This window comes from Oncorhynchus mykiss, chromosome 7, assembly GCF_013265735.2.
Source record: "Oncorhynchus mykiss isolate Arlee chromosome 7, USDA_OmykA_1.1, whole genome shotgun sequence".
In the NCBI taxonomy this organism is placed as follows: Eukaryota; Metazoa; Chordata; class Actinopteri; order Salmoniformes; family Salmonidae; genus Oncorhynchus; species Oncorhynchus mykiss.
In genome coordinates this window covers 55,313,242-55,335,356 of record NC_048571.1, presented here as the reverse complement: position 1 = coordinate 55,335,356, position 22,115 = coordinate 55,313,242, and the positions used below count along the sequence as shown (strand labels likewise).

The following is a 22,115-nucleotide window of genomic DNA, read 5'->3' as shown; positions in this document are numbered from 1 at the left end:
CCTCTATCGCAATATTGGTATTGTCCCGGGCCTACTGTACCGTGTAGTGCAACACCCCTGTGGGGATTACTTAAAGTAAAAAATGACAGAGTGCCCACGCTGTCTGCTAATACGTACGGGGAATTCCTCACGCATTACTGTTTATATCGCTAAACATGGCAGCACAAGACACTGCCTGCAGCAAGAATTCAATCATTCAACATTCACTAAGACAGTACCTGATACTACAATATGTCAAAATATTGACCAAAGAAGAGAAGAATACATGGTCATACAAACTGATTTGGCTTTCTATTTTTTTTTAATTTATAAACCAGGTGCCATCAGTGCCATAGATCCCACCGCAACATATTCCCTGCATTGTAAAGCATCTAAAACCGTCTCAATGTGCCATACCATCCCTCTAACATTAAGAAGTGTTTCAGTACCTCTCTAGCAGCAGAAAGTGCAGTATGTCTAATCATTTAGGAGCAGCTCTGTAATTCCATTTCCAGACGTGTCTCGTCTCTGGAATATGTATGTCTGATATGTCTGTAAAAACCTTCAGTTGGTGATGCTAATACTGGATCTACTAGCCCTAGACTGGCAATGGTCTTACGGTAATAGTCTCATGGTAATGGTCTCACGGTAATGGTCTTATGGTAGTGGTCTCATGGTAATGGTCTTACGGTAGTGGTCTCATGGTAATGGTCTCATGGTAATGGTCTCACGGTAATGGTCTTACAGTAGTGGTCTCATGGTAATGGTCTCACAGTAATGGGCTTACGGTAATGGTCTCATGATAATGGTCTTACGGTAGTGGTCTCATGGTAATGGTCTTACGGTAATGGTCTTACGGTAATGGTCTTACGGTAGTGGTCTCATGGTAATGGTCTCATGGTAATGGTCTCATGGTAATGGTCTCATGATAATGGTCTTACAGTAATGGTCTCATGGTAATGGTCTTACAGTAATGGTCTTACGGTAATGGTCTTACAGTAATGGTCTTACGGTAATGGTCTTACAGTAATGGTCTTACGGTAATGGTCTTACAGTAATGGTCTTACGGTAATGGTCTCATGGTAATGGTCTTACAGTAATGGTCTTACGGTAATGGTCTCATGGTAATGGTCTTACAGTAATGGTCTTACGGTAATGGTCTTACGGTAATGGTCTTATAGTAATGGTCTTACAGGCCCTCTAAGAATACTCATTATTTCTCACTATAAGGCAATAATGACAGGGTCATTACAGCTGAACAATTAAAAATATCTTAGATTTATATAATCCTTTTCATGAAGTCAGATTTATCAGAAGCCCCTCATCTCTGACTTATTTCACCTGCTACTCTGGCATGCTCTCCATTATAGGGAAACGTAGAGGCGTCTCACGAATGCTGCATCATTAATCCGCCCTGAGATCATGTGTAATTATGTAAAGGTATACCATTACAGTGCATGTTGAGAGAGAAACTAGAGTATTCTTATGACAACACTGCCATAGTTCAAGGTACATTCCTTTATGAGAAATGTACAAAATACAGCCTTAGAGTTGACTGGTTGTTGTCTGTATCGTTTAACTATGCACACCCAGGTATAAGACACAATGTTTCTCCTTTCATTGCAAACACCTCTAGAGTAAAACATGAAATATTTAAATATATATGAATTGATAAATTAATATTAAAATCTAATATTTCAACTAAGGAAAGTTATAAAATAATCATAAATTGTTTAATATGTCAAAAGATATTGGATTTTGGTTATGTCAAGCTCAAATAAATAGCAGCAGTAGTAACAAGTGACATTTTACCAGACGTTTTATAATGTAGGTTACTGTGACTGTAAAATGTATTATCATGCAAAAACAATGTAAGTCAAAACAACGACAGCTTATAAAAACGTACATGTATGGTTGGAGATTTCCATAGCGGGACACTGCGTAAATCGCGTCGATAAATATAAAAAGTATTGAAACAAAGATAAAATCCATATTCACGTTGTGTTGAACGTATCAATATTTTGCGTATGCATTAATCCGTAGAAATGTAGCGACATTGACGCATGTTTTAGCGAAAGCAAAACCCGTAGCCAATTTACTGGAGAAAAAAATGAACACACGCATCACCGTTACACTTCAAACAGAGTGAGGAGCAGAGTCAATCCCACACCTTCCAAAAGAGATGCAGCCATACATCCCGTAGAAAGTGGCGCTTGGATGTCGAGCCTTACTGGTTTAGCCTACCACACGCAGATGTTGAACGCACATGCGTGCGCAATGGCTTACCGCCACCGAGTGAGTGGGGGTATTGCTCCTTTGAAGAGCCAATGGATCGTTTCAATGAAATGGATGTCTAAAATTGGACTGAAATGGTAGCTTTTTCCACAAATGTTTTGTAACAGGTTGCAAGTTACAACTGTGTTATTTTCTTCAGATATAGCCTGCTCATGTGATTGGATATGAGGGCCCCTTCGGCTACAATAAAACAATTAGTTCTAGGCCATTACTTTCTAGACAATGGCAGCAGGTAGAGGTTACTGACAAAATAAAGGAAACACCAACATAAAGTGTCTTAATGCAGCATTGTGTGCCTTGGCATATATTCCACAAGTTTCTTGAACTCTATTGGGGGGATGTGACATTCTTCCAGGAGAAATTCCATCATTTGGTGTTTAGTTGATGGTGGTGGAAAACGCTGTCTCAGGCGCTGATCCAGAATCTCCCATAAGTGTTCAACTGGGTTGAGATCTGATGACTGACACCCACACACTTTAAACCCCTTATGCTCCTGTAAGACCCCTCTTTCAACTTCAGGGATCTCTTCTTCTAGCCATGCTAGGCAAAATAATGGGCAACTGGGAATTTTTATACATGACCCTAAGCATGATGGGATGTTTCAATTGCTTAATTAACTCAGGAACCACACCTGTGTGGAAGCACCTGCTTTCAATATACTTTGTATCTCTCATTCACTCAAGTGTTTATTTTAATGACATGTTTCCTTAATTACATGTGGGAACAGAGCAGTTTTCAATTCAGCAGACCAGTTTCATATTAGGTAGCACCTACCCAAAGAGGAACCTATAGTTGTAATAGAACAGAGAGAGAAAGGAGGAGATATGCCACAGTGCGTTATGAAGGAGGACTGAGGCTGGTCAAGCTGCACAGGTCAGTGCAGGCACAGCTGATGCTGCCCGTGGTCATAGGGCCAGAGGCAGAGCAAAGTTACTGCTGCTCTCCAAGTAAAGCCCGCTATGCATGCATCTAGTTTAATGACCCAAGGTCCCGAAGGTCAATGCCATACATGGTCTAAACTATCTACATTTATAATTTGCTCAGAGAAAAATATTTGGTTTAACTATTAATTTAAACAAAATCACAGAAAGATATGTCAAAAGTATTGCCACCCCCTGTTTTCAATACTTATTAGCAAAATATTAGTTTTCTAATATGGGTGATTGTTAAGACAATTTATATCTACAACAACAAAGCTAGTAGTCATAGTTTAAAGAGTCATTTTAAAAAATCGTGCACATTGATGTTCTATCGTTCTAATCGTTATCGCATCAATTCAGGCAATTTATCGCAACATGGATTTTTGTCCACATCACCCAGCTCTACTTTGAGCACCCTCCCCTTCCGAGGATAAGGGCACATTCTATGATTGTTCCGTGCGATTGGGAGGAATCTTAGACCATTCCTCCATACAGAATCTGATCAGATCCTTGATATCCTTCAGTCTGCGATTATAGACTGCTCTCTTCAATTCAAACCACAGGTTTTCAATGGGGTTCATGTTAGCAGACAGAGATGGCCATTGCAAAATGTTGATTTTATGGTCAATTAACCATATCTTGGTGGATTTGTATGTGTGCTTGGGGTCATTGTATTGATGGAAGATCCATTTGTGGCCAAGTTTCAGCCTCCTGGAACAGGCAACCTGGATTTTGACTAAAATGTCCAGGGGCCTCATTTATAAACGTTGTGTAGCCCACGCACAAAATAGGCCACAAAACATGCCTGCGCCAGTTTTCACGCAAATGTTGGCATTTATAAAATCTTCTTTTCCTCCCGCAAACTTTAGACCATGCCTACGCACAGTTTCTAGTGGTTGAAATATTGCATTGAAAGAAGGCCCAAGTTGCCTGGTAGCCTTGTGCAAATGGGGAATACATAATTAATTTCTTATTCATGAATATTTTTAAAAAACTGGAAGCTAAATGTAATAACAAGATGCAATTATTTGCCATTAGTGAGAAGAGCGAAAATAGATTTATTTTATCTTTGCATTCTAAAATAACTATAAATATTTCTAGTTATTCTATTTCTTATTATTCTATTTCTTATTATTCATTTCACTTCCATGATCATTGCATAATACATTCCTCACCTTTTCTGACTGTGATGGTTTCATACTCGAAAAAGCCTATAGGCCTACAACAAATTAGGATAGGCTACCATTCGTCCCATCGCTAATTTAATTTGACCCATTTCATAGTAGTAAATAGATAAACTAATTCAAGTATTTTGCTCTATGCGATCCATCCACATTTTAACAGTACAACAGTTGGTTCACCTTTCCCATTGCCGTTTGTTAGCCTACATCTGATGTCAAATTCTCGTAGACAATATTGAATTAATAAACATAATATATACAGCTTACCTATCATGTCCATTGCATAATAAATTGCTCACATTTTCTGGCCATGATGAGTTCATATTCCCGAAGTAGCCATAAAACAAATTACCACGTGCATCTCTAATTTCCTTGGGCTTATTAGAAAGGCTATTAAAATGTCACGTTTTTGGTCTATGCATCCGAAACGGAGTGCGGTTTATAGCATACAGTCGAATTTAACAGGTGAACAGTCAGTTGATATTTTGCATTGAAGAGTGTAGGCTACAACTGTAAGTAGGCCTAATGAAGTTTTCTATAATAATAAATAATAAATAATCTGAGTATATAATGTTTCAGAATGCAGCATATTTAGGTTTGGGAAAAAGTTTAAACAGTCTGTTTACAGGTCCACAACAATTTGCAATTGTGTTTGTCTTTCAGAAACGGTCAGATACAGCAAGTGTTACTGCAAAATGAAACAGTCTGCAAACACCTCCAAAGAAGCGAATCAAGTTTCCCATTATATTTAGATGCAGTCTTGGCATAATTCCAATACTTCCAAACTATATAGCAAATAAGGGCTCATTGTCACCATAGAAGGTGAATGATAGGCATTTTTCAGGAGGAGCTATAATGCTCGTTCAAGCGCGCACAATTTTACAACAGGTCTGATTTATAACGGGAAACATGCATGTGTATGGCATGCGCCAAGTTAATAAAACTCAATTTTTTTGTGAGTGTGAAGTCTTTTCACAAATGTAGCATGAAGATATTTAGTGTACAATTAACGTAAAGGTTATAAATGAGGCCCCTGTACTTGGTAGAGTTAATGATGTCATTGACCTTATTAAGGTCCCCAGGACCAGTGGAAGGAAAACACCCCATAACATCAATGATCCACCACCAATATTTTACAGTAGGTATGAGAGGTTCTTTGCTGCATATGCATCCAAACCCACAACTGGTGTGCGTGGCCAAATACTTCTATTTTCGTCTAATCTGACCATAGCACCCGGTTCCAATCCAAGTGCCAACATGGTTTAGCAGACTCCAGGCATCTATCTATTGATTTTACATTTGTACATTTTAATATATCAGTAAAACAGGAAGCCATAGAAGACCACAATACATTTCCTTTAACTTTGATTAACTTAATCAAGTATAATGTTAATGCATATTTTATTTTGTTTGATTTTGTTTATAAGAATCTTCAGGGGTGCCAATAATTTTGACCCCAATCTTTTTGAGATTTTGTATTTACTTGTTAAACATTCTTTACCTGAACAATTGTATTAGTATACAATCTTATACTTGTTTCAATATAGGTCAGTATTTGTATATACTTTTGCAAACATTTATCAAGGGTGCCAGTCATTTTGGAGGTGACTGTAATTACCACTGCAATGGATATAATGGGTAGCATAGCCTACATGGGGCTATGGATTGTTCTTCTACAATAGTTACACATCATTTGAAGATATTGTCCTGATACAATTAACATTTTTTAAATAGCCTACCAAATTACATTAGGAACACCTTCCTATTGAGTTGCACCCCCTTTTGCTCCCAGAATAACCTCAATTTGTTGTGAAATGGACTCTACAAGGTGTAGAAAGCATATTGACTCCAAAGCTTCCCACAGTTGTGTCAAGTTGGCTGGATGTCCTTTGGGTGGTGGACCATTCTTGATACACACAGGACACTTTTGAGCATTAAAAACCCAGCAGTGCTGCAGTTCTTGACACACTCAAACTGGTGCGCCTGGCACCTATACTACCATACCCCGTTCAAAGGCGTTAGTCTTGCCCATTCACCCTCTAAATGGCACACATACACAATCAATGTCTAAATTGTCTTAAGGCTTAAAAATCCTTATTTAAACCTTCTCCCCTTCAGCCATTCTATACTGATTGAAGTTAATTTAACAGGTGATCAAATTCTATAATGACACTTTTTATAATTTGGAACATTTTTTAAATGTCAACAGAAGCCATAACTGCATCAATGATATTGTCGGCTTCTGTTGACATTTAAAAAACGTTCCAAATCATAAAAAAAGTGTCATTATGGAATTTGATCAAGATCAGGGGTTAATGATGTTACAGATTCTGAAACAGAATAATTGTTTGATCAAATTGTATAATGACACCTTTTTATCATTTGGAACGTTCTTAAAATGTCAACAGAAGCCATATATAACTACATCAGGGGTATTCAACTGGGGGTCCGTGGTCCCCAAGGGGTCCGCTGAGGTACTGCAGGGGTTCCGCAGAAATATAAAAAATAAAAGTGGATTAAATACCTACAGTAGAAAAAAGGAAAATATCTTCTTACTAATGATGCCAACTTTATTTGTCAACTCCTAATATTGAGCAAATTACACTCGTTGGAGCCAATTACACTCACTGAAGTACCTGGCATATGCATTGGAAAAAAACCCGGGAATAGGGTGCCAGTGTGAACTGTTGCTGGCTGATGGTAGGCTTTCTTGACTTGGACATACGTTTTTGCCAACACATGGCTAACCTTTGTTTAACCAGCTAAACTGTAACAGGTGTGTGGCAGGGAAGTCAGGCGCAGGAGAACAAATTTGGTATAAACAGAGTCGTTTATTAAGTGCTCACAAAACTCAGAAAACCAAAATATACAAAATAATTAAAGTGGGTACAAAACCCGTCGCACACCAGAACATAACTCGCACATACATACAATCAAACAATCTCCGACAAGGACATGAGGGGAAAAAGAGGGTTAAATACACAACATGTAATTGATGGGATTGGAACCAGGTGTGAAGCAAGACCAGACAAAACCAATGGAAAATGAAAAATGGATCAGTGATGGCTAGAAGGTGGATGACGTCGACCGCCAAACAATGCCCTAACAAGGAGAGGGACCGACTTCGGCTTGTCGACGCCCCAGACTCCTGGAGCAGGCCAGCCCCCACTGGCCTGAAGAGAGACACATGGAAAGAGGGGTTAATGCGTTTTTAGGGGGGGGAAGCTGTAACCTGTAACAAACCTCACTCACCCTCCTCAGGACTTTAAATGGCCCCACAAACTGTGGACCCAGCTTCTGACAGGGCAGGCGGAGGGGCAGGTTTCGGGTCGAGAGCCAGACCCGGTCCCCCGGTGCCTCTCTGCGGGCACGGTCTGCGCCAACTTTTTGGCACAGAACGACGCGCTGAAGGTGGACATGGGCAACATCCCATGTTTCCTCTGCGTGCCGGAACCAGTCGTCCACCGCAGGAGCCTCGGTCTGACTCTGATGCCAAGGAGCCAGAACCGGCTGATACCCCAGTAAGGTAAGGTAAGGGTAAGGGTTGTAACTTACCTCTGGGCAGGTGCCTAGGAGCCTTACACTGAGCGCACACCGAGCAGGAGGAAACATAAACCCTCACATCCTTAGCCAAAGTGGGCCACCAGTACATCCCACTAAGACAGCGCACCGTCCGACCGATCCCAGGATGACCAGAGGGGGGTGACGTGTGGGCCCAATAGATCAGCCGGTCGCGGACAGCAGACAGAACGTACAAACGTCCAGCTGGACACTGGAGGGGAGCGGGCTCTGCACGTAACGCCTGCTCAATGTCTGCATCCAGCTCCCACGCTACCGGCACCACCAGGCAATAGGCTGGGAGTATGGGAGTGGGATCCATGGGCCGCTCCTCTGTGTCATGCAGCCAGGACAATGTGTCTGCCTTAACAATCTGAGAGCCTGGTCTGTAGGAAAGGGTAAACACAAAATGGGTGAAAAACATGGCCCACCTAGCCTGGCGAGGGTTCAGTCTCCTTGCCTCCTGGATGCACTCCAGATTGCGGTGGTCAGTTCAGATGAGAAAAGGGTGTTTAGCCCCCTCAAGCCAATGTCTCCACGCATTCAAGGCTTTGACGACAGCCAACAGCTCCCTGTCCCTCACATTATAGTTTCGCTCCGCCGGGCTGAGCTTCTTCGAGAAGAAGGCACAGGGACGGAGCTTCTGTGGCGTACCCGAGCGCTGAGAGAGTACCGGGCCAACACGGGAGCCAAGGTAAACAGAGCCCTCAGGTGACTAAAAGCCCTGTCCACCTAAGCTGACCACTGCAAGCGCACCGGGCCCCCCTTCAGCAGTGAGGTAATGGGTGCCGCTACCTGACCCAGATAAACCCCAGATAAACCTCTGGTAGTAGTTGGCAAACCCTAAAAATCGCTGCACCCCCTTTACCGTGCAATGCGGTCACTCTCCACCCCTGAAGTGGAAATGCAATACCCTAGAAAGGAGATGGACTGTTGGAAGAACAGGAATTTCTCAGCCTTGACGTACAGGTCATGCTTCAACAGGCGACCAAGCACTCTGCGCACCAGGGACACATGCTCAGCGCGTGTAGCAGAGTATATCAAAATGTCATCAATATACACCACTACACCCTGCCCATGCAGGTCCCTGAAAATGTTGTCTACAAAGGCTTGGAAGACTGATGGCACATTCATCAACCTGTACGGCATGACAAGGTACTCATAGTGCCCAGAGGTGGTACTGAAAGCCGTCTTCCACTCGTCTCCCTCTCGAATATGCACCAGGTTGTAAGCGCTCCTGAGATCTAGTTTAGTGAAGAAGCGCACCCCCGTGCATTGACTCTATCGCTGTGGCTATGAGTGGTAGCGGGTAACTATACCTCACAGTGATCTGATTCAGACCCCGATAGTCAATACACGGGCGTAGACCTCCCTCGTTCTTCACAAAAATAAACTTGAGGCGGGTGAAGTGGAGGACCGAATGTTCCCCTGACGCAGGGATTCAGAGACATATGTTTCCATAGCCTCCGTCTCCGCCTGTGAGAGGGGATACACGTGACTCCTGGGAAGTGCAGTGTCTACCAGGAGATCTATCGCACAATCTCCCCGTCGATGAGGTGGTAATTGAGTCGCCTTCTTTTTGGAGAAGGCGAAAGCCAAATCGGCATATTCAGGGGGAATGCACACGGTGGAGACCTGGTCTGGACTTTCCACCGTAGTAGCACCAACGGAAACTCCGAAACACCTACCTGAGCACTCTCGCAACCACCCCGTGAGAGCCCTCTGTGGCCAAGAAACAGTGGGGTTATGACACGCTAACCAGGGTAGGCCCAGCACCATGGGAAACGCAGGAGAGTCAATAAGGAAGAGAATAATTCTCTCCGTATGACCCCGCTGCGTCACCATGCCTAGTGGCACGGTGACCTCCCTAATCAACCCTGACCCTAATGGTCGACTATCTAAGGCGTGAACGGGGAAGGGCACATCCACGGGAACGATGGGGATCCCTAAACTATAGGCTAAAGCTCTATCAATAAAATTCCCAGCTGCGCCTGAATCAATGATGGGAATGCGAGGGAAAATCAGGGAACGTAACAGACACAAACATATGAGCAACAGAGGGCTCTGGGTGAGAATGGTGCAGGCTCACCTGGGGTAACGCCAGAGAGCCCTGCCTGCTGCCCCAATTCCCAGATGAACCAACCCGGCACTGACCGGCAGTGTGACCTCTGCGGCCACAGATGGTGCAAGAGCGGGAACCCCCTCCGGTCTGATGGACAGGTCCACCTACTGGTCAAACGTGAGGGTGGTGTCTCTGCAGGCCAGCTGCCGACGGACATCCTCACGCAAACTGCAGCGGTAACAGCCAGGGTCCTAAACTCCAGGGCGAACTCCTGGGCGCTCCTCGTCTCCTGCCTCAGATGGTAGAGGCGCTCACCCCCCGCTCTACCCTCGGGCGGACACCCTCTCACGGTCCGATGGGGCCGGGTGGACGGTGGCCAGATAGAGGTCTAATTGCAACAATAATCCCTGGTAGTTCGCAGCCCTCCCGTCGTACCAAAATGACCATTACTAGTTGAATGTAGACACAAATATGATAATATTTGCATTACACATTTTATGAAATATTGTTAAAAAAAAATATGCAAATGAAGCAATGGTGAAGCAATGGTGAAGCAATGGTATATGTGCCTATACCGCCAACCAACTGTTCTGCACGTTACTTTTCTACCATGTCAACTTCATAAAAATGGCAAAACAAGCTCTTTGAGCCCTTTCCACAAAAAAAAAAGATATATGATTGACCGAAAAGTGTTATATGACACTTGGCATCATACTCTGTAATGGAATAAATAATGCAATTTCCTACATTCATGGTTAAATAAAGTCTGCACACCACAATATTAGTGGTAATTAGGAACGTGGTTTTATTTTGAAATGACAACATGGGATAGCAGAAATGTGTGGGATTATCCCTCGTCTTGATACAGTTGCATTTACCATTAATCTGATTCACTTTACCATGACTGGAGGTACAGCCGACTACCTTCAATGTGTCAAATCAAAAATCTATTCAAATGTATTTATTTATATAGCCCTTCGTACATCAGCTGATATCTCAAAGTGCTGTACAGAAACCCAGCCTAAAACCCCAAACAGCAAGCAATGCAGGTGTAGAAGCACGCTGGCTAAGAAAAACTCCTGAGAAAGGCCAAAACCTAGGAAGAAACCTAGAGAGGAACCAGGCTATGAGGGGTGGCCAGTCCTCTTCTAGCTGTGCCGGGTGGAGATTATAACAGAACATGGCCAAGATGTTCAAATGTTCATAAATGACCAGCATGGTCAAATAATAATAATCACAGGCAGAACAGTTGAAACTGGAGCAGCAGCACGGCCAGGTGGACTGGGGACAGCAAGGAGTCATCATGCCAGGTAGTCCTGAGGCATGGTCGTAGGGCTCAGGTGAGAGAGAGAGAGAGAGAGAGAGAGAGAGAGAGAGAGAGAGGAAGAGAGAATTAGAGAGAGCATACTTAAATTCACACATGACACCGGATAAGACAGGAGAAGTACTCCAGATATAACAAACTGACCCTAGCCTCCCGACACTGCAGCATAAATACTGGAGGCTGAGACAGGAGGGGTCAGGAGACACTGTGGCCCCATACGATGATACCCCCGGACAGAGCCAAACAGGAAGGATATAACCCCACCCACTTTGCCAAAGCACAGCCCCCACACCACTATAGGGATATCTTCAACCACCAACTTACCATCCTGAGACAAGGCCGAGTATAGCCCACAAAGATCTCCGCCACGGCACAACCCAAGGGGGGACGCCTACCCAGACAAGATCACATCAGTGACTCAACCCACTCAAGTGACGCACCCCTCCTAGGGACGGCATGTCTTACTTGGACTGGCTGTGAAAATGCTCTCCTAATAGTTACTGTCTGGTTAGTACCGGCTTCTGTTAACAAGAAAGTGACCCAAGGGAACAGAGTATTCCACATAGGCCAACATAGGCTATGACTCGGCCAGCATGCTGAAGTCTCCACATTGACATAAATATTAGAAGACTGTAATTTATTTATTAAACTGTGTAGTCCATTCAGATGACAGGTTGATGAGCCAGAGGTGTTTCCTTAATAAAGGGGAAGCTGTAACACTTAGTTATAGACCTCCTTAATACAGGATTTATGAATAGTATATACATTGATTATTAGTTTGTAAATGCTACATTTACATCATTTAGCAGACACTCTTATGCAGAGCGATTTACAGTAGAGAATGCATACATTTTCATACTTGTCCCCCGTGGAAATGGAACACACAACCCTAGCGTTGCAAGCGCCATGCTCTACCAACTGAGCTACACAGGTGCACATGTTAAACAGTAACATATTGGTTGAAATTGGTGCTTGTCTTTAAGCTGCACAGAATACACATAGCATGTAGCCTGTGTTACTGTTATTTAGGCTATTGGTATTAAGATCAATGCAAGGCATTGATGAAGTTTCTGAATGAAGATTCAGCGGACTCTGTTGTAGTCTGCTGACATCATCTGGTTGAAATTAGAACTACACAAGAGAAGACATTCAAATTGTTGACCGGACTCCTAACCTGTAAATCATTGTCGGACAGAAGCAATTGAACTCTGCAGTCTACAATTCAATTTCAATTTAAGGGTCTTTATTGGCATGGGAAACATGTGTTTACATTGACAAAGTAAGTGAAATAGATAATAAACAAAAGTGAAATAAACAATAACAAATGAACAGTAAACATTACACTTACAAAAGTTTAAAAAAAAAGACATTTCAGATGTCATATTACGTATATATACAGTGTTGTAATGATGTACAAATAGCTAAAGTACAAAAGGGAAAATAAATAAACAAATATAGGTTGTATTTACAATAGTGTTTGTTCTTCACTGGTTGCCCTTTTCTTGTGGCAACAGGTCACATCTTGCTGCTGTGATTGCACACTGTGGCACTTCACCCAATAGATATGGGAGTTTATCAAAATTGGATTTGTTTTTGAATTCATTGTGGGTCTGTCTAATCTGAGGGAAATATGTGTCTCTAATACGGTCATACACTTGGCAGGAGGTTAGGAAGTGCAGCTCAGTTTCCACCTCATTTTGTGGGCAGTGTGCACATAGCCTGTCTTCTCTTGAGAGCCAGGTCTGCCTTCGGCGGCCTTTATCAATAGCAAGGCTATGCTCACTGAGTCTGTACAATATTTCCTTAATTTTGGGTCAGTCACATTGGTCAGTTATTCTGCCACTGTGTACTCTCTGTTTAGGGCCAAATAGTATTCTTGTTTGCTCAGTTTTTTTAGTAAATTCTTTCTAATGTGTCATGTAATTATCTTTTAGTTCTCATGATTTGGTTGGGTCTAATTGTGTTGCTGTCCTGGAAGAGCCCCCTATACTTTCTATAGCATTTCTTAATATTATCCAGTTCCTTTGGCTTTGATGCCTCATGATTGAGCATAGCTCTGTTCAAGTAGGCTGTGATTTTGCTGTGGTCTGATAGGGGTGTCAGTGGGCTGACTGTGAACGCTCTAACAGACTCTGGGTTGAGGTCAGTGATAAAGTAGTCTACAGTACTACTGCTAAGAGATGTGCTATAGGTGTACCTACCATAGGAGTCCCCTCGAAGCCTACCACTGACTATGTACATACCCAGCATCCAACTGAGCTGCAGGAGTTGTGACCCGTTTTTGTTCTCATAGTTGTCTTTAGGGGGGCATATGGGGGAGGGAATGCTGTCACCTCCAGATAGGTGTTTGTCCCCCTGTGTGCTGAGGGTGTCAGGTTCTTGTCCAGTTCTGGCATTTAGGTCACCACAGACTAGTACATGTTCCTGGGCCTGGAAATTGTTGATCTCCCCCTCTAGGATGGAGAAGCTGTTAGTGTTAAAGTATGGGGATTATATTGGGGGGGATATAGGTAGCACACGAGGACACTTTTCTCTGTTGAGATCATTTCCTTATTAATTTCTAGCCAGATGTAAAATTTTCCTGTTTTTACAAATTTAATAGAGTGGGTCAGGTCTGCTCTATACCAAATCAGCAAACCCTCACACTCGGTAGTTTGGTGGATGGGACTACCAGCTCCTTGTAACCTAGAGAGCAACCAGTAGGTTCGTCTCGTTGATACCATGTTTCTTGTAGGATGACAATGTCTGTATTTCCAATTTCTTTTACCTTTATTTAACCAGGTAAGCCAGTTGAGAACAAGTTCTCATTTACAACTGCGACCTGGCCAAGATAAAACAAAACAGTGCGAAAAAAACAACAGAGTTACACATGGGATAAAGTCTGGGTTCTTCCTCTTTAGGCCAAAGGCAGATGACCTCAGACCTTGTATATTCCAGGATGAGATTGTAAAAGCTTTGAGTTCCAGAGTGTCTAGTGTTGTTTTTATGTGGTTTAGGCCCGGACCATTACAGTAGGTGTGAGTAGAACGTTGACGTCACCAAATACAGGCTTTGATTAATTTGGTCTCAACCCTAGTCTTTTGCCCGGCTGGGATGTTGTAGAACAAACTAGGCTACAGGGCTTTACATTGAATACTCCAATCATGAGCCCTGGCCTGCCCTGCCTTTTTAGTTTTCCAAAGTGATTTTTAATTCGTCCAAATAAATGATATTTTGGCAAGCACGGGCGACTGTTCATTCTCTGAGAGAGAGAGTGCAAAGATGACAAGGACGGAGGTCAACTTTGTTAGCTAACTTACATTTCAACATGTTGACTCAAAAGCTGCACTGACAGATAGCTAGTTTAACGTTAACTAACTAACGTCAGGCCGGGACTACTAGTCTAACTACCTAGTGCTGCTAGCATTAGCTACCTGGTACAGAGATTTGACATGAATTGATTAGCTATCAAGACACTGAATCCAACTGCTGGAACTCCATTCACCACCCGACAAGTATCTCAAAATAAACAATTACTGTCTAACCATGGGGCAGAAGATAGCCTGTTGTGATTCTGGATGGCCAGATTGCTAGCAAGAATGACAAACTGTCATGTGAGGAATCATATGAGCTCATTTCAGGATGTTTCATCATGTTATTGATACCATGTCTTGTTTTGAGTTGTTTGGACATTTCATGTCAATGCAAATATGGCTAAAATTCGCTAACTAGCTAATCAACAACTGTAACGATGTATTTGAGACAACAAGTGGTCATTGTGCAAATGTATTTGTTTGCAATAAGCATTGGAGATGAAATATAGCTTACATGTTGTCAACTATCTCGAAGCCTACCTCATCTGTTTTGCCCCATGGTTGCACGCATGTTGATTTTGTTGCTAAAGCAACACAGAGAGAGAGAACACAGGTATTGTGTTAGGGAAGGGTAAGACAGTTGAACGTTAAATCAGGCTTAAGATTGAGTGAACTTCTAATATCATTAAGGAACAGTAATGATCCCAGATTTTACCTTTTCGCTCAATTCAGGTAAACATTATTGGCCTATTGTTCATATTGCATGTGTTCGTGCGCATATTGCTTCTGTGTCCGTTTGTCTGTTCAGAATACTTCATATTATTACGGCACTGATACTATGACATCTCTGTAATAAGATAGGAGATCCAGGGAGGCAGGACTTCAGACAGCAAGGAAGAGAGGGGAGGGAGAGAGAGGAGCAGACAAGACAGACAGAGAACACAGGAGAACATAGAGGGCAGGCACACACAAGACAGATGTCATATTCCTCTCAAGCCAGAGGAAGTAGTTATTGCTAAACATTACCTCTCAAAAAAGAAAGACGCCTCTTCTGACATGTCCTGTGTGTATAAACTGTTAGACCCTAATTGGTTTCCATCATTGAAGGCAATCATGCAGGCCACGCTGACCATCCCAGTTATAGCAGCTGTGAGAGATCTTTCAGTGCATTATGTTTACATACCTGGCTTAGGAGCCAAATGACCCAAGAAAGACTGCATCATGATATACATACTAAGATATACATACTAACCTGCTTGGGAACGAGTGAAGTCAGACAGGTTTTCACCTACAGTTTCATTTTGTTTCATTTCTAATCTTTATGGATGGACTAATATCCTAGTACCGTGTAATATAACTCGCAAAGATGAACATTTAGTTGGAGAAAGGATTGTATGCTGGTAGGTACAGTTAGTTATATAATACAAGCCTACTGCTAGTGAGTTTACACAGTTCCAACATAATTTTAAAAATGTCAGCCTAAAATCCCAATCCTGCTATACTGCATGTAACTGGGACATTATTTTATGCAAAACATTAATTTGTGGTCTAGGATGCCACATTTGAATTGTTTTGGAACTGCACAGTGCACCCAGCATGACTAGCTCACATTAGTTAGCATTGATGTGACCAACATGAGCCTTGTTTTTATTGCCTATCAAATATTGGACATGGTTTATAAAAACAATGTAACAAAATAATGATACAAGTACACTTTTTCCAACTATTTTTGTTAATGGTAAATATAAACTCAGCAAAAAGGAACTGTTATTGCCATTCTGTACCTGTCCCGCCGGTGTGATGTTCGGATGTACCGATCCTGAGCAGGTGTTGATACACATGGTCTGCTACTGCGAGGACGATCGTCTTGTCTCCCTTAGGCGTCTCACAGTACGGACATTGCAATTTATTGCCCTGGCCACATCTGCAGTCCTCATGCCTCCTTGCAGCATGCCTAAGGCACATTCACGCAGATGAGCAGGGACCCTGGGCATCTTTCTTTTTGTGTTTTTCAGAATCAGTAGAAAGGCCTCTTTAGTGTCCTAAGTTTTCATAACTGTGACCTTAATTGCCTACGCCTGTAAGCTGTTAGTGTCTTAATGACCGTTCCACAGGTGCATGTTCATTAATTGTTAATGGTTCATTGAACACGCATGGGAAACAGTGTTTATTAAACCCTTTACAATGAAGATCTGTGAAGTTACTTGGATTTTTACAAAATATCTTAATATATAGACAGGAAAAAGGGACATTTATTTTTTTGCTGAGTTTAGTTATGCACTTGTGATTTGTACTTGCTAATAGATTTTTTATAAATAATATCAACACCATATTCCATGGGTTTACTGACTACAATCCATTGAATTCATATTATAAAGTGTTGATTATTTGGCATAAGGAGAGCGCAGCGCATGGAAGAAAACCCTATATTGCATATTTCACTGCTATGTTTCTGCAATATGTCCACTACTAGAGTGTGGGGCGTTTCATTTCAGTTGTGCAGGGATCCCCAGATCGCATTGGAAAATAGGCATGTAGGCCTAATAACATAAGAGAAGAAGAGACAAGTTAAACAAACATGTATGAGTGTAAGAAAAGTTAACCCACATGCAGTGCCTAAAATGTGTCCAGAAATAGAATCCTAGTTCACAAAGCACAAACTAGCTACAATTTTTCAAACCTCTGCTACATTAGGGCCTACCACTATAGCTTCTTACACACGCTCTCTGAAATTATTGGACCTTATCAGCCATTTGTTTTTTTGCCTGTATCTCCAGTGAGCATTGCCACCAAGACCAATCCCTGAGACGGAAAGACCCTGAAAGACCCTGAAACCAGACAGTGTGAGTTCCCAGCTGGACCTGGCTGAAGAGACTGCATACTTAGTCTGTGGAACTCTTCTACCTCCATGCTCCAGACCATCAGAACACCATCCAGGACACACTGCAGGCTTGCCATGAGCTCCACGATGTACTGATCTCACTGGGGGTTACCCTCCTAACACCAACTACAGGAAAATCTCAAACCAACAGGCCTGGTCAGCCATATTAACTAAAATGCCAGTGCAACACAAAACCTCCAAAGTTGCAACACAGGCTACGTCTCGATTATTTTCCAATTGTTTTGCTCTGAACAGAACCATTATTCCGACCAGCGAAATAAAGTTCTGAACCAGTTCAACCCCAGCCCCCCCCTGAACATCTAATCAAATGGCTACCCAGACTACTTGCATTGCCGCCACCCCCCTCTTTTACACTGCTGCTACTCTATCTATGCATAAATCACTTTAATAACTCTACCCACATGTATATTACCTCGACTAACGGGTTCCCCAGCACACTGACTCTGTACCGGTACCCCCTGTACATAGCCTCGCTATTGTTATTTTACAGCTTTAATTATTTGTGACTTTATTTCTATTTTTTTTGTGTATTTTTCTTAACTACATTGTTGGTTAGGGGCTTGTAAGTAAGCACTTCAATCTAAGATCTACAACTGTTGTATTCGGCGCATGCAACAAATAACGATTGATAATGCTCTTTGGGCATGGTCTTTATTTCTATGTTGGTTTTCAGGGGAAATACAAGGAGCTTGGCTTACCAAACTATATAGCATCAGAAGTTGCTGAAATCGCTACTATCTGCAAACAACTGGATACTTCCCACTGTGTATCAGGTAACACACACAGAAAGCCTGCATCTGTCACTCACCACATTGTTCTGTAATTTGAATGAAGGCAATGTTATGTTTTTAAACTATTACAATAAATTAAACAGTAATAATAGGATAAAAATTGTTATTCACAATGAAAACATTATTTGTCAAGATTACCTTTACACTAGATACAATAAAACATTACCTTTGGATGATTCATGTGTTCTATGTCAGGTACTGGAAGGAATGTCACTCCCAGGATATTGAGCTTGTTCAGAAGACCCTGGAGACAGTGTATGGCTCAGACAAGCAGACTATGACATATGCTGCTTTACACTGGATGTACCACCACTCCCACCTCAAGGTAACAAGCCACATGCAACAACAGGGACAACCCACTATCAGCTAGTCACTTTGATTTTAAAGGTACAATATGTACCTTTTTGGGCAAACCAACAAAATTCACATAGAAATGTAAGCTATAGATCTGTCAGTCCCATTGAAAGGAAGTCTAAGCAGTAAATCTGTTTCATGTGCACCATTTCTATGCTTCCCGTTAAGTTTAGTTTTTGCGTGTTTTGCTTTCGGTTTTGTACACCAGCTTCAAACAGCTGAAAATACAATATGTTTGGTTACGGAAAATATATTACACAGCCGTTTAGATGGTAAAATGATTCTCTACACAATGACTGCTTATTTTGTCACAAACTGAAATTAGGTGAACTATTAGAATTTCAGCACACAGGAAATGGCGGAAGGATTTCTACATATTCCACCTTTATATGAAAGAAAATTAAATAAATTTAACAATAGGTTGAACATGACAATTGCCACTCAATGTCAGCAGTACTAGCTACAATTATTACCATAAATGTTTAGCTAGTGTGACGTATGTAGTGCAAATGGTTGGGTCCTCTTGCACCTGGGTTTTGTCGCCACTGTTCCAGAAGTATTTGGGATACAGTGTCATCACTGGAATGTCCTGCATCGATCAGCTGCAGCAGAACCCGTTTGCCTCGGAGGGCCCTCTAGATGAGCGGGTGGTGGAGGCCTTCCAACAGGTCTGGGACCTGGTAGCCCCAATTACCTCTGCTAGATGTTTCAAAAACCCATGGTCATCTGATTGACTATATCGACATTATCCACAAACCATAAAACAATTGGCTAATTGTACAGTGAGATTTTGTGTTATCAGATTGATGCAAGTATTCATTAAAACAAACTACGAAAGGCACAGATTATTTTGATTTTGTATATTCTAATGGTGAGCAATTCATTTAAATTCAATGAATTAGGGAAAAACATTTTCTGGAGGCTGTGTCTAATCAACTGGAGAACAATGGGATTATTTTATCTTCACTGATCTGCCATGACCAGTGCGTTTGTAAGGATCAAAATGTGGCTAACAATTTTACATAGCTGGCAATTTTAAAGCTATACTGTGCATAAACAATTCCCACTAAACATTTTTTTTGTGGGATGTTTTATAAGACACAACCAAGCAAACCGGTTTAGTTTGTACTGTTGTATTTGAGTGGACCACAAAAGATGTATAAAGCACAAAATGTATGTTCACAAGATTCAATGGGTAACATACCAGAAATCTAGTATTTCATAGGCAAAAGGAAACACTTGAAGGTTGAGACATTAAAACATACAGGTCACACAGTATTAAAATCCTAAGGTCTGAGAAGTCCATTAGTCTATCCAGATTCATTTCCCACCCCCTTCTTCCTCCTCTGTGTCATTATCCTGCATGGCCTCTTCCTCTTCTTCCTCAGCCAGCTTCTCAAAGTCGCTCGTTTCAGAGTTCCACATGCACTTGATCTGCACTCTGAATTCTGCCATCTCAATCCCAAAGAGTTTCTATATGGGAAAAATAATGGAACCATCTAGCAACTGTGGACTTGCAGAATGTCTCATAGGCCAATCAGGTGTAGACTGGGGGAAAGGTTTAGAACTCACCAGAATACGGGCCTGTTCAGGGGTTAGTGTGTCTCCCTCTTTGCACACGTCATGGTCTTTCAGTAGTGTCACCACTCCTACAACAAAACAATGGGGTATAAGCCAACAATTGCAACATTTAATCGTTCCCCTTTGGAAGTAATCCTACGTAAACTTGACTAGTTATCGATGAGCTTCGGTTGTTAGATCAGAAGTCTGTAGCAGAAGCAGAAAAAGTTAATTTAAACTAAACAAAGTGGGTCACTAGAGAGGTTACAGCCATCCTTTCATTGCAGACTTATGAAAGGTTTCTCTGAACATCAGAGACAGGTCTCACCTTTCTTGAGTGCTGTGGGGAGTCCCAACTGTCTCAACTGTGGCTCCATGGAGTGAGGGAACTGTTCCAGGGGTCCTTCATCAAGTGTTATGGCCATCCCTGCCTTGTTTCCTGCTCGTGCAAAATCCATCTCTTTAAACTGGCTGAAATACCTGAAAAACATTTATCAAGAGAAAAACAACTTATATGAAACTACCATTGAGGGCAAGGAATCAGCCGAAGCACCAGATGAACAAAAAAAAAAAAGACTACATTTAATGAAGGTACATCTTTAATGGAAATGCAAGACATAGGTTTACTTACTCTTGTACCTCTTCCTTGGTTTTATTTGTGAATAGCACACCCACTTCTCCCCTCAGAAACCGGCTGACCTACAAAATAAGCAGAGACCAACATTAATTCAACTCCTTGAAAATTGTCTTTGTGCACACCAAATGTACAAGACCTTAACTCATGAGTCTACATAACTTCATCACAACAAATATAGCATACCTTGTGCAAATTGTCTTTGTACTCGCTTGTTGATCCTTTACCTATAGCGATCATCATGACTTTGTTTTTGCCAAAAAAGAATCTGAAGAAGAAAAACGTCACCTCATTGTCAAACCAGCTGCACCTACCTATACGCATAACACATTAACACACAGTAATGAGAACCAGGCTGCTTAGACCTGTGTTGTGTGTGTTCTTACCGACTGTGTTTCCAGGCTGTCCTGATGTCTTTCAGTTTGTTGTTCCTCATGTTTGCCACAGAGAAGATGAACAGATGCTTGTAAATGTCCACACATTTCCGCAACTATAAAGACATGGACATACAGATACAGACCATTAGTCAAGCGTTTATTAGCTGGGTACCGATGTCAGACAGAAAACAACTTAGCTAGGAAGGATTGATGGGTATCAGTATACGTAGTTACCTCTTCTATTAAGTTCTGTTTAGTTTCCAGACCCTTCTTGGCTGTTTTTGTTAGTGAAACTGAAGAGGTGAAAAAGACAAACAAACAGGTTTGATGCATACAGGACAACAAAGTATGTTCAGCATTAGCCATCTTAATAAACATAATTAGCTAGTTAGCTAACGTTAGCGTCGTAGCTAGCTGGCTCCTCTTTCACCTCTTGATGCAAGACATACCCTGGAAATGCTATATTCGTGAACTATTACATGAAGCAATACACTAGACTATATATACGCTTAATCTACTGGACAAATGACATAAAAACATACCTTTCTTGTCTCTCTTTGACTTCGGCATGGTCCTCACGTTGTGTAGACCTATGGAGGAAAAGGACCCCACGTGTTTCTGTCTGTTGAATATAGCGGTCCAAAATATGCCTACAAAAAAAATGAATTGTTGCGTTTCCCGAGCTCATTTTCTGCTACATAATTGACTTGAAATAAAATATTGACTTTGATAATATAAATACATGATTTAATCATCTGGATTAACAATGCAAAATATATGTGCTTTATGGACATGGTCTCCTTTCCCCCAGTAGATGGAACCCTGCAAACATGAGAGGGCGCACCTCATAACAAGTGCCATAACAAGCACACAGCAATCATGATA

The 22,115-nt window shown here is 41.8% G+C and overlaps 2 protein-coding genes across 2 annotated transcripts in view; both read right to left on the bottom strand.

Annotated features, from left to right (window-relative positions):
* Positions 1-2,260, bottom strand: part of LOC110528970 (multiple epidermal growth factor-like domains protein 6) — an 82,983-nt gene extending 80,723 nt beyond the window's left edge. Inside the window, exon 1 of the mRNA XM_036983552.1 lies at positions 1,886-2,260. Within this exon, the coding sequence (XP_036839447.1) occupies positions 1,886-1,971 (86 nt within the window). The 5' untranslated portion in view covers positions 1,972-2,260. The remainder of the gene's footprint in view (positions 1-1,885) is intronic.
* Positions 2,261-19,453: 17,193 nt separating this feature from the next.
* LOC110528019 (mRNA turnover protein 4 homolog) lies at positions 19,454-21,909 on the bottom strand. The gene is made up of 8 exons (XM_021609796.2): positions 21,773-21,909; positions 21,465-21,523; positions 21,240-21,343; positions 21,040-21,121; positions 20,851-20,918; positions 20,548-20,699; positions 20,232-20,308; positions 19,454-20,132 (listed from the first exon to the last, which is right to left on the bottom strand). The coding sequence occupies exons 1-8, from the start codon at positions 21,798-21,800 to the stop codon at positions 19,980-19,982; spliced, it is 723 nt and encodes a 240-aa protein (XP_021465471.1). The 5' UTR covers positions 21,801-21,909; the 3' UTR covers positions 19,454-19,979.
* Positions 21,910-22,115: the final 206 nt, after the last annotated feature.

Coding starts and splice junctions, on each gene's coding strand:
- LOC110528019 (XM_021609796.2), bottom strand. CDS start 21,800: ATGCCGAAGTCAAAGAGAGACAAGAAAG. Junction 21,524..21,772: donor GTCAAAGAGAGACAAGAAAG/GTATGTTTTTAT, acceptor TCACCTCTTCAG/TTTCACTAACAAAAACAGCC. Junction 20,133..20,231: donor CTGAACAGGCCCGTATTCTG/GTGAGTTCTAAA, acceptor TTTCCCATATAG/AAACTCTTTGGGATTGAGAT.